This window comes from Meriones unguiculatus, chromosome 20, assembly GCF_030254825.1.
Source record: "Meriones unguiculatus strain TT.TT164.6M chromosome 20, Bangor_MerUng_6.1, whole genome shotgun sequence".
NCBI lineage: Eukaryota > Metazoa > Chordata > Mammalia > Rodentia > Muridae > Meriones > Meriones unguiculatus.
Genome location: NC_083367.1, coordinates 58251890 through 58269286, shown reverse-complemented (window position 1 = coordinate 58269286; position 17397 = coordinate 58251890). Strand labels below are relative to the sequence as shown.

At 42.9% G+C, this 17397-nt stretch overlaps 1 protein-coding gene across 2 annotated transcripts in view; it reads right to left on the bottom strand.

Annotated features, from left to right (window-relative positions):
- Positions 1–12473: 12473 nt before the first annotated feature.
- Positions 12474–17397, bottom strand: part of Cep43 (centrosomal protein 43) — a 29857-nt gene continuing 24933 nt past the window's right edge. For both annotated transcript variants that reach the window (XM_060373655.1, XM_060373656.1), the window contains 3 exons: positions 16624–16663; positions 15788–15884; positions 12474–14457 (listed from right to left, as the gene is read on the bottom strand). In XM_060373655.1, the coding sequence (XP_060229638.1) occupies positions 14383–14457; positions 15788–15884; positions 16624–16663 (212 nt within the window). In that variant the 3' untranslated portion in view covers positions 12474–14382. The remainder of the gene's footprint in view (positions 14458–15787; positions 15885–16623; positions 16664–17397) is intronic.

The window sequence follows — 17397 nt, the reverse complement described above, 5'->3', positions numbered from 1 at the left end:
GTGGTTTGAATCTGAATGTTTCCCACAGGCTTATATTTTAACTTGGTCCTTAGCTGGCAGCACTGTATTGGGTCCTGTGCAACATTTAGGAGGTGGGACCTAACCAGTGGTAATAGGCCACAAAATGTAGGCCTTTGACAGTTACAATTTACCCCTGGACCCTGGCACACTTGCTCTGCTTTCTGGTCACCACGATGGAAACAGCCCATTACCTTGTGTTCCTCCCATGACCAACTGATGGTCCTGCCATGCTTTTCCTGCCACGATGGCCCCCAAACCCTTCAAAACCATGTGCCATAATAAACTTCTTCTGTCTTCACTTGTGTATCAGAGCTGTCACAGAACACAGAAGTAGCTATGTTTTGAATAGGAGAGTCTTGCAAGTTTATTTAATTTAATCATATGCTTTCTGTTTTCCTTGTTAAAAAAGAATTCTGTTTGATAGAGAATTCCCAGTGCTGTCCACCTAGCATGCCACTTAAGAGGAGTTTTCCCTGTGTCATTAGACATGGAGTAAAGGGTATATTATTTTTTTTAATAAAGAAATGTTAGATTCTTAACATAGCTGTTGTACTTTGGCAAACAAGAACTTCTGTCGAAATAGGAAAAGCTGGACAACATAATTTTGGGGGATGGAAATCCCCATATCCTCACCTATTCATGATCACTTTTTTATTCTCCTAGATTGTGTCACCCCCTCAAGTAATTCAGAAAACCAAATCCAGCTAAAATGGAACATTCCCCATAAATGTTTATGCACCATTGTATTTATTAGCTTCTTGTCCCTGTGACAAAACACCAAACGTAAACAACTTAAAAGGAAGAAAGGGTTATTTTGGCTCACACTTTTAAAGGTGACACTGAACTTCATGGAGGAGAATGCGTCATGAGGTGAGGGCATCCACACTTGGAGGCCAGGAAGCAACAATGAAAGATGGCAATGTTCACGTCTCAATTGCTCGTTTTAAGGGCATACCCTCAATGACCTACCTTTTTAGGCCCTATCCTTTAAAGCTTCTACCTCTCAGCACCACCATTGGCTGGGAAACACACATTTAACACATGAGCTGTCAGAGGACGCGAAGCATAGTTCTCTTGGTCTTACAGGCATCTCACAGGCACGAGCCGCCATCCAGTACCACTGCCCTGAGAGCCATTTGAGGGACTGAACCTCACTTCTCTCATCACTTCTGCCAATTTCTAACTCTTCTGGATTTGTTATTTACTGTAAAGCAGACAATAACAGAACTTCATAGAAATGATGTTTCTAGAAGATGCCTAGACAGGCCTTTAGTACCACAAGCATGAAGGAATGGCTGACGAAAGTGACTCTAAAAGAAATGTCCTGGTATACATGAAACCTGACTTTCTGATTTTGACAAAATGGAAAATTATGTAAGTTAAAGTATAGGTAAAAAAAAAAAACTCCAAGAGACTGAGCACACTAGAACTTTATTTTTTTTCTCAGATCAAGACCAGGCAAATGAATCAGGGAATCTTCTCCATACTGTTATTCAAGGCCCAAGCTCTTTCCACATTGTGGCTCCACCAGGCTGTAGAGCCTTGAGGTAACTCCAAAGGCCATAAGCTAAGTAATCACTGATAAATTTTAACCTCTGACACTTAGTGTGGCCCTTTCTCTGTTGTCCCACAGGAACACCTAAAGTATTAAATGATGATTGACATTGAGGAGGATGGCCTTGAATTCACGAAAGAAGTTAAGTCATTAAGGAACACTTTTAACAGTTGAACTGCATTCTAAGCACATTATCGATATTAAAGTTTGCATTTAAAGAGAAAACTGAGTTGATGAAAAAGCGCACCCATCACTGAGTGGTCTATTAAGCAAGGCCATATATGGGTTGAGTCAGGTCTGGGAAACGAGAACTCCCTAAGCTCACCGCTGTTGTATGGCAGGGCTTGCTCTGAGCAGGTACATTACTTCTAAAACCACACATCAAACCACAGTGGAAAATTCAGCTTATCTGGAAAGTAACAGCAAGATAATCTTCTGCAAGCCTTCCTATTTGGCCACGAATTTAACGTGGCCTATATTTCTGTGTGTGTTCTCAAGTATATGCGCAGTGTGCATGTGTGTGCATGTGTGCACGCTCGTGCATGTGTGTATGTGTGTGCATGCGTGACTGTGTGATTGTGTATGTATGGGAGGGTGAACACACCATTGCCAGGGTACACAGGTGACGCTCAGAGGACGACTTTGGGAATTTAGTCTTCTCTTCTACAATGGGCTTTGGGGTCCAAACTAAGGTCGTCAGGTTTGTACCCAAGGAGTCCATCTCAGCCACTTTCCACCTTACTTTTGAGACTCATTAAATCTGGAACGTGCTGTCTTGGGGGTAGACTGGTTGATCAGAGAGCTCAAAGGCTCCTGTTTCTGCCCCCGGGGAATTGGTGTTATAGATGTTCACAGCCACACTGAGTTTTTATATGGGAATTGAGAATCCAAACTCCTCATGCTTGCCTCCCTGGCCTCTTCTCCCACCTGCCTGCCACTGTCCCAGCAGTCTTTCCTCCGGTCCACATCCATACCCTCTCTGCTCTCCCTCTTCATCCATATTCACGACAGTGAACCAGCTCGATACTTATTTAGTCATATAAAACTGCTCAATTAAAGATAACTTCCATCTATAGGTGGTCTTTATTTGTATCTGCCTTTTTAAAAAGTTTTGGTGGACTAGGGTTTGAACCCAGGATGTGGCCAGTTAAGGTTTCATTATTCAGCTACAGTCGTAGCTTAGAAAAGTTAATTCTTCCAAACTTTCAGAGCCCCCAATTTACATTTAGTAGGAAAAAAAAAAAAGTGAAGCAGGTACTGTTTCTTAGGGCTCGCTGCCAAGTGTTTTTGTAAGCCCAGGGTGACTTTTGGTTTGTTTCAAAGAAGTGAAAAATCCCTTGAGGTAAGCAAGCCCCAGGGCCCAGCAGCATGATTTGAAAGTACACAGGGTAGGTGACCTAGTTCCTTCGTCCTCACTGTGGGGCATGCTATGTAGGTGATCTTGCTTAGACACCGCGGAACAAACAAAACCATGAAGCTGTTTTTGAGGACTCTTCAGAGGGTACTGTTAGGACATACAGTTCTTCCTTTCACTTAATTTGAACACAGCTTTCCTAGACCTCGGAGGCCGGCCTATCTTCTCATTGCATCCCGGACATCAGGGATTGTGGCTTTCTTTGGTATGTTCTTTGCTAACTTGGAGGGTCTGCTGGCTCCTTTGTGTCACCAAGTATTGCCTGTCCCAGCAACCTGCTGCCCATGGTCCCAGCTGAGGCCTGGGAGTTGACCTGCACAGCATTCACCAATCCTAGGAGTCCAAGAAGTCATTTAGAGAAAAATCTTTATGTCTTGGGGAAGAAAGTACCACTTTCCCAGCTCCACAGTCTACACATACTCCAAGAGCTAGGCTGCAACAGCTGTGAGGAAGAGCGGGGTTCTCGCCCTACCAGCAACAGGCTGTGAGGGGCACAGTAGGACCCAGACACCTCTGACTGCAGATAGTGGTCCATCCCAGTCTCCCTGAGTAATCATTCATTTGTCGTTTGTTTGATGTTTCATCTAGGACACATACCTTCGTACATACAGACTGACTAACCGTTTGACTCCAGACTCACTTTAACATCTATTTTGACTAATATTTAAAGTTTAAAATGAGGCTGATGACAGATACACTAATGTGATAAAGAAGTGGGGAATAGTCTTGAACTCACTGGCACAGGAAAGACTTTCTAAATACGATTCTGGCTGCACAACAATGGGTAAATGAGACCTCATGAGACTGAAAAGCTTCTGTCTTGCTAAGGACACTATCATTTGGACAAAGCATCAGGCTACAGAACGGGAAAAATCTTTACCAATTACATATCTGATAGAGGGTTGATATCTAAACTATATAAAGAACTAAAAGTAAAACGAAACAAAACAATATGGCCATCAAAAAAAAAAAAACCAAAACAAATAACAAAACTAAAATAAAATGGGGTTAAAGAACTAAAGAGTCCTCAAAAGACGAAACACAAATGCCGAGAAGCATTTAAAAGTTCAACAGCTTAGCCATCAGGGAAATGTGAATGAAAGCTACTTTGAGATTTCATCTTACATCAAGATCAGTAAAACAAATGACAGCACATGCTGGCAAGAATGTGGGGAGAGAGGACTGCTCTGTTAATGGTGGGAGTGATAACTTGCCTTACCACTGTGGAAATAAGTGTGGTAGTTCTTCAGGAAGCTGGGAATAGAGCGAGCTCAAGAGCCAATCATAGCGCTCTTGGGTAAATACTCAAAGGAATCTACATCCTACTACAATGACATTTCCTCATCCGTGTTCATTGCTGTTCTATTCATACTGGCCAGAAACAACCTAGATGTTTATTAACAGATTAATATGAATGAAAATGTGGTTCATTTACACAATGAAATAATATTCAGCTGGTATAAATGATGAAATCCACAGGTAAATGAACAACGCTACAAAAAAAAATACTGAATGAGGTAAAAAAGACCTCAAAAGTCAAATATGGTATGTATGTGGATGTTATCTTTTAAGCCTTCAATAGACATGCTACAGTCCATATAACTAAGGAGGTTAGGTACAGAGTAAAGGACTGGAGAAGAGACTGGAACAGGAGGATTAAATGGAGAGAGGGGAGGGGAAATGGAGTAAGGAAGGGCATTCAGGGAGACATGGGCCGTTTGAGGGGTCATATGAAAACCAACTATAGCAGAAGATCCTTAAATATGTATGTATGTCAAACAAATCTAAATGGAATCACCAAATAACAGGGGAGACAAAGATCCACCTGGATATCTTTGGCCACCAAGTGAAACCTCTAGCTCCAGGAATGGGTTACTTAGAATTGAGTTGTTGGCCAAAGGGGCCTCATGGAAATCCCCAAACAACTTAAGCTATTGCAAAGCTATTGGTTGCTCTCCACAAACTGATGCTAAGGTCCTGTGGCTGATGACAATATTCTCATTGAACCCGGAGAAGTCAAGCGGTGCCTAGCTAGAGCCTCCCCCCTACAGACTAGGGTTCGTGGTATTGGAAGCTATTCTGTATGCTACCAGAGGAGAAGGGTAAACACCAACCCAGGAACAACCCTGTGATCTATGATGGTGACCTGCCTGCAAGATGTGCTAGTTCAATAGTAGCCAAACATTGTGGAGTAACCACCCACTTTTTAATGGAATTAAGGCCCATTCTACAAGACGGAACCCATGTCCGCTTCTGCTTGAGTGGCCAGAAACTGAGACTAGATAGGCCATGGACCTAGGAGAAAAACCAAATACTGTTGTTCTACTAAAGGAGCTAGCAATAAAATGGCTCCCAATGACATAGTCTTCTATAGCCATAGATCAGTGTCTCATTCAGATAGCATCAGAGAAGCTCCCTCCTGAAGCTGATGGGAACTACACAGAGATCCACAACTGGACAGTGTGCAGAGACTGAGAGATCTTGGAATGCTCAGTCCTAAATAGGATGTCTCCAACAAACTTCTGCCCTCAGGATGCAGGAACTCTCAGGAGAGGAGGCGGAAAGAGTCTAAGAGTCAGAGGGGACGGAAGACACCAAGCAAAATGTCTCCAGCCCCAGCAGGACTGACACATATATACTCAGCATGCATGGGGCCTGCACAGGTCCAAGCCAGTTGGATTCCCATTGCTGAGAGGAGGAAGTGGACACAAGCTCCTATTCCTAAGGACACTCTCCAACCGATCACTGCTTATAAAGAAAGAATTCATTTTCTCTAATGTAGTCTCACTAGGTATGTAAACCAGATTTAAGGGCAGGACCCATACTTGGCAGTAGAGAGTCAATACAAAATAAAACTTCAGGCTATTTCTGGAATTTTGTTGTTGTTGTTTCATAATGCTTTGAGGGTTTTTTTTTAATATCACTGACATTTTGCTTGTATATGTCTCATATGTTGTATATTTTGTTTTCATGGGTTTCTGTGTCACTCTTGTGCTTTATTTAATTTTTATTTATTTATTTGCCTGTTTGTTATCTAAAGAGAAAGAGAGAAGTGTGAAGGTGGATGGTTTGGTGGTGGCTGTGGAGAATATGGATGGAGATAAGGGCAGGGAAACAGTGATCAGGATATATTGTATTTAAAATATTTATTTAAAAAAAAAAAAAGGCTGGAGAGACAGCTCAGTGGATGAAGAGCTTTCTGTACAAGCCTGACATGATTTTGATCCCCAGGACCTGTAGCAGAAGGAAAGGATCGACTTTGGAGAGTTCTGACTTCCACGTTTACCATGGCACACGCACACCAGTCTTTCTTCTTCTCCCATTCTCTCCAACAAATAAATTAAAAAAAAAAAAAGCTTAGCATGTATCTGTAGTACAGAGTTTCTGAGGAATGTCTTGCCTTTAAGAAATAACGTGTTTACGAGCTGTGGTGGTGCACACCTTGAATCCCAGCACTTGGGAGGCAAAGGCAGGAAGATCTCTGTGAGTTCGAGGCCAGCCTGGCCTACAGAGAAAAGGACAGGTGTACAGGTCCCAGGACAGCCGGGGCTGCATTGTGGGGTGCTGGAGAGATGGTTCGATGGGTAAAGTGCTGGCCATGCAAGTGTGAGGACCTGAGTTCAGATCCCTAGAATCCATGCAGGGCTGGGCATAGCAGTGCCCTATGAGGCGGAGACCCAGTGGTTTGAAGGATCTATTTGAGCATTCTTTTGCTGTTATTATGATTCTCCTCCTTAGTCAGATACAGAGAACAAAGGAAACAGCATTCCTCAAGCTTTGAAAGAATGACCTCTGGGAAGTCACTAGCTGTCAGTGGGCCAATCCCCTGAGAGGTGGAGGATGGGGACCGTCTCTCCTGCTGCTGCGGTGCCGTGAGAAAACGTCATCCTGCATCCTGCATAGTGTCATGGCGTGGGGTGTGTGGTTCCTTGAATGCTCACAGGAAACTATGGAAGTTTTCTTCCCTAAATGCTTTAAATCTAACTGAACAAACTCAGGCAACTTATGAGAGACCACAGTAAGTGGCATGGCACACATGTTCTGAAAAGAGGGAAGCCTGGCACCGAGCAACGGAGGCGTGTCTTCCCAGAAACAGGGTGAGCTAGCAAAGTTAGAAAGGCCTCTTTTTCCACAGAGGCACAGCCTGGGAGCTGAGATTCCCTACTGAGGCAAGCTGAGGTGTCCTATGCACTTCATATGATCTTCCTTCCTTAGTTTTCTCTGTCTCTAGGTTGCTTCCCTGGCTCTCTTCTTAATCTCAGGCACTTGAAAAAAACATAGTTGTAGAAAGCAGTAGTTCTAGCAAATGTTGGGCTGGTACACATGGGACAGGATACTAAAGGCAGCACAAAGGCAAGGAGCAGGGACATTGAAGACTGGTTCTGCATCCTTTTAGAAGAAGTCACAACTAAGAGAACTGTGACAAACTGAGATATAGGCTGCAGGGCCTGGGGCAGTCACTGAGAAAAGATAAGCAAAACCATATTTTAAAAGATAAATCTTTAAAAGAGGAAGAAAATAAATTTTTACGGAATTACATTGGGAAGAAAATATTTGCCAAATGCAAATTAAAGACAGTACGAAATAACAAGATCTAAGCCATGGTTATAAAACATTGAAGTTATACACATAAATTCAACTATGAACATTCCATCTAAAATACTTAACAACAAACAAACCCTACATGGCACCTACAGGAGGCAGCCTAAAATTCAGACATGAGTAGGTTGAAAGGAAATGCTACCATATGCCAACAGGCACCAGGACAAGCATGGCTGCACTGTCACCAGACAAGATGGACTTTAAAACAAAGTAAGTAGCCAGGCAGGGTGGCAAGAGCCTGCAATCCCAGCATTTACTTGTGGGCCATAAATTTGAGGCCAGCCTGGTCTACACTGTGACCCCTGGGTTTTAAAAACTGTTCCTGACAGATGGGGAACTGACTGCTGGGACTAAATGACTTGCCATCAATGGCTCATGCACAGGGGCTGTTTATTCACACTGTCTCTGTTACTCCATTTCCTGCCTCTCTGCTCACCCCAGTGCTCCTTATTAGGGGCATTTCCCCTTGAAGTGGCCCTCTATTCCATGGGATCCAAGGAGCGCTGTCAGCCAGAGATCACATAATACAAGAGCATCTTTCCGGTAGATGTTTTGCTTTTTTCCTGCCTGTCCCCACACAGCCTGCCATCGTCTCTCAGCTGAGCTTCTTCAGTGTGGCAGGCAGCCCTGTCTGCACCATGTTTTCTCTATCTCTCCATTGCATACGGAGCTAGCCAGGACGCTGAGTTTTAGGCACAGGATATATGGCCAAGGCCTGAAGGGAATGGGAGTAGGCAGGAATACTAGGTCTTCAGGGATCACAGAACGCTTCCAATGGAGGTTGATGACTGCCTTCAACCTGAACATATAGGTGGCTGGATGGGCACCATCCGGGGAGGGTTCATGCTTAGGCTCTATGTATCACAGAACATGCCTGGGATCACTAAAATTTGGCATGCTCAGTGCCAGGAAACCGTGTCAACTGAGCCTTGAAGCAGGGGAAGACTGGCAACACCAAGGTATATATGAGATGTGAGGGGTTCTACAGGTAGAATACAGCAGTGTAGCCAGCCCAGGCAATGCCAAAGTACCTCAACAGCATTCATGGTCTAGGAACCAGTGCAGTTGGATGGAATGGCAGGAGACTGTCCTATTGGAGCTCTGAGCGTAGGTCACAAAGACTAAAGCTTCAGACCACAGAGGGGAGAAGGAAAAGAGAAAGGAGGTATTACTCGCCAGTGACCTTCATCAGAGCTATTTGGTTTCAGAAAGCACAGAGTAAGCAGGAGCTGTAGGTGGTAAAGGAAAATGGGCCACAATGAAACTGCAAGTTGCTGACATATATTGCAGTGAGAACAGAGACTGGGTTAGAGGAAGACTGGGGGGTTAAAATGGCAAGAGCACCAAGGAAGATGGATATGGTTGCCTGTAGCCAGGTAGAAGCTAACCAAGCTAAACAGCTGAGGGCAGAGCTCTAGGCCAGTGACAACAGGCAGGCTGGGGAAGGAAGACTGCAGCTCCATCCTGATGCTGAGACAGTAAACTACAGGCTGGTCACGAAGATGTGAGAAACAAGAGCAGTTTTGTTTTGTTTTGTTTTTTTTAAGATTCATTTATTATTCATACAGTATTTTGCCTGCATTTGTGCCTGCAGGCCAGAAGAGTACACAGATTTCATTATAGATGGTTATAAGCCACTATGTGGTTGCTGGGAATTGAACTTATGACCTCTGGAAGAAAAGTCAGTGCTCGTAACCTCTGAGCCATCTCTCCAGCCCAAGGAGAATGGTCTTAATGGCCAGCAAGACGCCTCCCAAGTGGATGGTGGCAAAGCTGGCAAAGGCTTACGGTAGCCGACAGTTGAGGTCAGCAGTTAACACAGCACAAGGCAGAGATGGACAGAGGGACATGCATGGAGCACATGGGATCTTCACTCGCTTGGTATATAATGGCCCAGAGAATTAACCATTCTCACAGCAATGACCTCACCTTTTGTCCAGTTTCTGCCATGGTCCTACGAAAAGCCTCAGACAAGGAAGTTAATGGCTTTTTCCTCTTGAAAACCCCTCCCACCCTGGAGGGTCGGTTTTCTCACTTTTTAATTTTTCCTGTAATTCTCCTTAGTAAGGCTTGCCTCCATTTTGTATATGCCCACAAGTGTCCATGTCTTACTCACCAGCATGAGATAATGGACTTAGAGCCATTGATGCAGAGCCATCTTTGGTGACTATGTCTGGCACCCTAGGTCTTTTGAGTCAAGAACCACTGAGCCAAGAATGGTCTTTCCCACTGAGCCCCTCCCCCCACACCAGCGGGACCTAGCACAAGCCAACAGTAAGGGTCAAGATGTCCACTGAGTCCTTCCATCACATAAGACATGTCCAACACATGCTTCATCAACATCGAGTCTGTAAGAGGCCAAAGCAAGTTCCCAACTGAGCTGCCAGAAGCTAAGATCATCTTGGGTGCCCTCGCCCAGCCGCCTTCATGTGAGCAGGGACTAAGTCAGCTCTAAGGCCCTTCCTCTTTCTGGTTCCTGTTTCTAAGGAAGAAGGGCAGGCCTACAGGAAACAAACCTTAATCTACACGGCTGCCATGCAGGCAGGCAGACACAGACAGCACAACCTTCCCCAATCTGTCTGGGAATCTTGCTGGGAATCTTGGGAGACCTTATCTGCACTGCAGGGTAACTTTTGATGGTGGAGACTGCTTAACCTCACCAGCAGCAAGACTTTTTATGGTGTAAGGTCCATCCACAAACCACCTTTCTGGGAACCACCGCCTCCTTTTTAGGATCCTACCCAGGAACGTTTTGTTTTCCACCCTGTGACAGTTCTGCATGTGACTACCTCAGTGCTGACCAGTTACAAAGGGTGCTTTGGCCAAGTTTCCCAAGTATTCTTTTTTTTTTTTTTTTAAGATTTATTATTTATACAGTACTCTGCCTGCATGTGTGCCTACACATCAGAAGAGGGCACCAGATCTCATTATAGATGGTTGTGAGCCACCATGTGGTTGTGGGAATTGAACTCAGGACCTTTGGAAGAACAGCCAGTGCTCTTAACCTCTGAGCCACCTCTCCAGCCCTTCCCAAGTATTCTTATCTTAGCTTTTTTGAAAATAGACTCCTTTGAATTCTTCTGTGAATTCATGAGTAAGGTTGTGATGTCTTGTTAGTTTACACTTTCCTGCCCTCAATCTTAGCCCAATGATTTAAAATCCAAATTCACTTGAGAGCCAGGCACAATGCTATATGCATCTGGAGCACAAATACTTAGAGACTGGCAGGAGTAATTGAACCCACCCTAAGCACCACGGCAGGAACCCGTAAAGGGGCGGGGGGGATAGAAAAAAAAAAGCCCACACAGGGCTGGCAAGATGGTTCAGCAGTTAGGAGCTCTTCCAGAGGACCTGGGTTCACGTCTCAGCACCTACATGACAGCTCATCACCATCTTTAATTCTAGTCCCAAAGGATCCAATGCCACCTTTTGGCTTCTGTGGGCGCTATACACATCTGGTACACAGACATACACGCAGGCAAGTACCCATATGCAAAAAAGGAAAGGAAAAAACTTTATTCTTCTTTCACAGAAATGTGAAAAGGTCATTTCAATCTAACTAGCTTGAGAGGCTTGACTTCATCCTCTGTATTTAACTCCCCACTAATGCTTTCTCTACAACATGGACCAAGCAGCATGGCCTGCTAGTGAGCACAGGCAGAGTAGAGTGGGGACCTTTTCCTTGTCCAGTGCCCAGGGTGGGGACTGTGCCCCTCCCCCCAGGAGGGCTGCTTCTCCCTCATCTACAGAGGGCAGGGGTCCAGGTCTGGGAGATGCTGTTTCTCCTTTGTACCAAGAGGATCACCAGGGCTATGAGAGGGCAATGCTCCACCTGGGCTTCAGTCTGAGGAACTGTGAATTTCCGGAGTCAGACCTGCACCTAACGACTCCAAGCTGCTAGGAACACTATCTCAAGCTGTTGTCTTGAGCTTAGGAGTTGCTGCCTGGCCACTAAATAGGTCCTGTCTTCTGCACTACTTAAAACAGCCTTTTACAAAATCCATTTATGAAGTTCACACGAGGGTCCAAACACTGTTTTAGGTAAACCCTTTTGGAGCTTTCAGACAACACACAGGCCGTGGACCACTGCAGAAGGCGAGTACTGTGTGGCTGCTTCCCCCAGTCCAAACACTCCCGACTGTAGAGAGAAGACAGGCTCACATGCTAAGGAAACTCAGGAACTCAGTTTAGAAAGCTGCAAGTCTAGTGTCAACCCCATCCCTAAGGTTAGATCGGCAATACACAGCTGCCAGGGAGGACTCTCTTCAGCATAGCTGCTCCAAGTTGCTCAGGAAACTCTGGACGTAAGCAGTCATGTGTGTTGCTGTGGGCTCCTGTAAGTAGTCCCAGTACACTGATTAGGTCACCACACTAGACCTGAAGTTTGGTACCCTATCTAGGATGACTGACATTTGTTCATGTCTCCCACAACAAAGAGATAAACAAAACACAATGTAAAAGTCAAAACAGAGAGAGGGATACCTAGTCTAGCGTGCTGTTTTCTCTGAAAATCAGCCTTGTGTGGCTCTGAGGAAGCCATTTCCGACAAGGAAAGGTGAACACAAGCAACTTGAGGAGCTGTGGGGTGCAGGAGCTGTGCGGCCTGCAGTCCACAGCCCCAGGACAGTGAACAAGGCAGGCGGGAGCCAGGCGGGAGCCAGGCCCACACCGTGAAGCGCTGCTGTAAAATGCGGGCAAGAGGATGCTCATCAAATGAGATGGCACACAGGCTGGCCTAGACAGACAGAAATCATCCTGTCTCTGCTTGAGTCTGCTGGGCCTACAGGCGTGCGACACCATGCCCGGCAGGCATACACAGTGCTTTTACAAATCAAAGTCCTGTTAGCATTTAAAAAACAAAACAAAACAAACACTGTAAAATACAGGTTACCACTGGCCAACATTTTAATTTACTTTAAAAATAAACATTATTACATGCAGAACCTGTCATTTCACACACTAAGGTTTAACAATATCTAAGCGAGGAATACAGTGGAAACAACTTCCTCCTTGTTGAATCTCACATTATTCAGAATTATTCAATACCTGTATGTAGTGCTGACCACAAAGTTGCAGTATGGCTTTTTCTCTCCAACCTCTCAAGAATTACCAAAAGGTCAGTCACTGGTTAATAGAAAGTGACAAATTTCACATCTGACTGTTGGAAAGTCTTCCTCAAATATAAAAAACCACATCCTGCCATGTTCACAGATCAGTTCCCTCACTTGAAGTGCCTACCAAATATTAAATCACACGTGTGATCCAGACTCCAGAGGGTCACCAGAGCCAGTGCTTTCACAAAGTTCATGCAGTCTCTAGCTAGCGGTGTCTTCAGACAGTGCTGCTTCTAAGAGTACAGCATGAAAAACAGACAGCACCATGTTGGGGAGGGGCAGACTGAAGGCGTAAATACACAGGGCCTCTAGGCCGCTTGGCCCATTTTCTGTCCTACTTCCTCTTGATGATTATAGCTCAGTTTCACTTAAGTTTTATAAAGCCAGAGTCTATTATCAGAGAGCCTGACTCTTCACTACATTTTCATTTCCTCTACACTCACGGCCTGGTAACTGTTACTGCACTCCTCAGGCAGCTAACTATGGAATGGACAGTGGCACTGATGGAAACTACAGCACCTGCTCTCTCACTCAACATGGATAATGATTTCCAATTTCTCTTTTTATTAACAAAGGTAACTTTTAATAGTCATAATTTAAATAAAATGCATCACAGTTTCACACACTCCCAATTTTTAGCGGTATACCGTGCATGCATTGGGCTGAGTTTCCTACTTGCACATTTTAAATACGTTAGCGTTACAAATGCCAGTAGCCTATATCCCTGCAGAACTACATACAACAGTGAAAATTAAACCTGCCCGAAATTCTACTATTGGCTCTATTTTTAAAGGAGTACAATGCAATTATGTACAGTATACAAAGTTTGTCAAACAGAATATACATGGTCTTAGGCCATTACTACTGTTTCATTCCAATTTGGATTTAAATATAATCAACTTACATATCTGAAATAAAAGCACTGCTTAATGGTTTCAGATGCATTTTGGTATTGAATGTTTCAAGGCATCTTTAGAAATAATAAATTAAGACTGTAATGAAGTAATCTGTGTTTACAGCTGCTTACAGACAGCAGGAAGAACATGACCTGAAATGTTAACTGTTATTGACAAGTCTATGAATTAAGAGTACTAACCATTTCTAGTTTAAAACAAGCAAAACTAACAGCACAGAGTACTTTAATATAACCTTAATGGTCTAACAAACCTTCCAAATGGAAGGAAATACAAAATAAAGTTCATATATCCAATTTAACTTGTACTGATACTCTTCGGCATCATGGATTTACCAGGTCAGTTCACCAGCTTTGGGGTGAGCTTCCGATGGCGAGTGCTAAGGGTTCAGAGATCCCTGTAGCAGCCACAGACACACAGTGGCACAAACTGTGGCTGTACTGATCCTTCTTTATGCTCTTTAACACTGATGTTTCGGGGGGTTCCCTTGCTATAATAAGCCTGACTACAGATGGTTTCCTTGGAGATGTACAGCTAAACCAAATTAAGAATATCAACTCTCCTAGACAGGGACTCATATAGGAAGTATTTTGTTTACTAAACTGAAAAGTTAACTTTTAAAAATATCTGCAGTCTTTTTGAAGACTTTTTGAAATGCAAGGCACCAGCAGGAGTGGACATTCCAGCAAGAGTGACTGTCTGAGGAAAATGGAGCTGATGAGCCCTTTGTCCTTTGTTGATCAGAATACTTCCTTTTCCAGTCTATGCAACATCTTCCAGGTAATCAGCAACATCACTGAGCTGGGAAACAGTTAGGTCTTGTGTGAGGTCATCAAGCTTTGTTGTCCAAGAGAAGGAGAAAAAGCAGTGTAAATAAAGTGTGAATCAATCTGTATATTGTTATAATTTATACATAATTGACAAATACATACCTTATAAAAATAGGATTTATCATCTGTAGCCTGCTAACAGGGGCCAGCCCTGGACTAGAGATGGCTTCCCAGGAAATACAGCCACCGAGTGAGAACCTTTTCCTATCCAGACTTTGTGACACTCATGCTCTTAAGTGTGTTCATCTGCCCCTTTACATCTTATTTTATTACTCTTTAGATAATAAAATCCATTTAAATAAATTACCCTTTTTTCTTCCCTCCTGGTCAAATAGCGGTGTTTTTATACAACTATCTGTCACAAAGAAAAATTATTATAATTAACCAGAATTAAAGTTGTTTATATTTTTTTTAAAAAGAAAATCAGAAAAGCCCACATACTGTAAAATAGGTAAGGCTGATACTTTGGATCTGTATTTGTTTTACTATCATTATTAAATAATGAAATCATTAAGGCATTCCATTTTATTTGCAAAAGAACTGAATACTGTATTAATGCTAATTTTAGACTACAGATAAGAATAGAGAAAAACTATGACTAAAAGTGATCTTTCATAATCACAGTAGTAATCAGTTCTTCATTTTTACTTAAAGCAAGGAAAGACCACAGCAAATGGGACTGTCCTTTTGTGTCTATTTTACACTGTGTTCTTGGTGTACAACAGTGCTGCTGACTTTTGTCTGACTTTGTACCAATCTTCAGTCTGCTAATCAGTTCTAATAGCTGTAAGGTGGACTACTTCATATTTTATATGTATTTTGATCAAGCTGGCTGCCAATTTGATTTCTTCCTTCCTTATGTGGATGTTTATTCTTTTTCTTGCCTACTTGCTTTGGCTAGGATGTTAAATCAAAGAGGTCAAAGTGCTGAGTGCTGAGAAAATGTGAATAATGATAGCTGCTCTTGGGAACTCTCATTTCTTCCTCTTAGTGCTAGCTACTGCTGGGGATCAAACCCACGGTGTCATGCTTGCTACACAAGTGGTCTACTGCTGAGCTAACCCCCAATCTCTTTTCTGAAACCCCAAGAGGCAATTTTTACTCTAATTCTGATCCTTGTGGCCATCCTTAACCTGAAGCAAGTCCACAGGCCATAGCTCAAGTCTGTCAGAGTACAGGTACCAAATAACTGACAGCTTGAGTCTCACAGACCCTTAGGGGTTTTCTTCAGGCTTGGAATAGGTGACTGTCACCAACTTTTTGTAATTTTCAACCATTTTTATTAGTCATATAAATTTACTAAGCCTCACAGCAAATCAACAAATGGACACACTCACCTTATCACTGGTGTTGCCATCATCTACTCCCACGGAAAGGTCTTCTTCGATTTCTTCACCAATACTTAGCTCACTTTTTTCTGAGCGATGGCTGGCACTAATTATGAGGGGGAAAAATGGAATAGAACTATGAAGAATAACTACCATTGCTCACATTTTTGAGAGATTTTAATCTCTAAGTAACACATAAAAACAGCAAACATCAGTTTCAATATATCATCTAAGAAAACTTACAAGGGCAAAAGTGGCAATCACACTGAAAACATGAACTTCCCAAATGTCAATTATTGCATGCTATTCTTATCTCTAAAACACATTACAATAAATTATTGTAATAAACAGAAATATCTAAAGAAAACTGTCAAAATTTCCAATCATGTAATTAAAATTTTCTAATCATATTTATAACAAACATTACTTTCATATTAGTAGGCAATTCATACAAGAAAGTCACCTCAAACAAAATGTTGAGTAATGCCACATGGAAGAAGGCAGTTTTGTTTAAAGTCACAAACAATGGCTACCACAAAGACAAAGGATACAAGAAAAAGAGCCTCAAGATAAGCTAGTGACTTATTTCAAGTGACAGGTCAACCCACTGATGTCATTTCTTTATCTCATTCTTTCCAACTCCCCTAACACAACATACATATACATCTGTATTGTAACGTAAGATGAAGTCACTCCAAAATATAATTTTGGATGAACTATCTTTCTGTACTTTCAATCAACATGAAAAAGAGAATCAATTACAAAGTAAACCCTAATGTAATTTTGCCATGCTTATATTCAGAAAGTATTTAAAATTTGCATAGTTACCTCAAGGCATTTCTTACCTATTAAAATCATCAACATAGTCTTCCTCTTCTCCAGTCCCTGGCAATCAGTTTAAGAAAAGGAATGTTATTATTCACTTACAGAAAAATATTTATCTTAAATAGGCATGCTTCCTCCCAAAAGAATACATTATTGAATGATATTACTTCATGAAAGCATATATACCAAAATAGTACTTAAAATTGTTTTAATTTTTAAATTTTACATGCCATGTGTGTGCCTGGTGCCCAAGGAGAAGAGAATCTTGGAGCCCCTGGAACCAGAGATAAGGTGGTGGTGAGCTACCATGTGGAGGCTGTGAAATGACCCTGGCCCTCTGGAAGAGCAACATATACTCTTAACCATGGAGCCATCTCTCCAGCCCCAGAAGTAGTATTTTTACTGCACACATAATGAAGGCAAATAAAAGCTGTTCGAGTGATTGTGCCACATGCTGAAGAGAGAATACCCTGTCTGTGTCCCAGGTTCAGGAAGGTGGCTTAGTCACAGGGCAGCTCATCACGATGCTGCCCTGTGACCTGATGAAGCACAGATGGGGCTGTAACCCAATAGCAGAATACTTGCTTAGCATGCTCACAAACCTGCACTCTATCCTCGTCACACAGAAATACAAACGGTGACACGGCAGAAAGGCATCACCAACTTCTCTAGTCACCCTGTTTTCAATTGCCAGCACTTGCTACTCAACAGTCTGTTGAAATTTAAAAACAACCAAAAGGTGTGAAGAAGCAAGAGAGCATATGGGCCCTTGGTGCCTTTCACAGGTGTGTCCA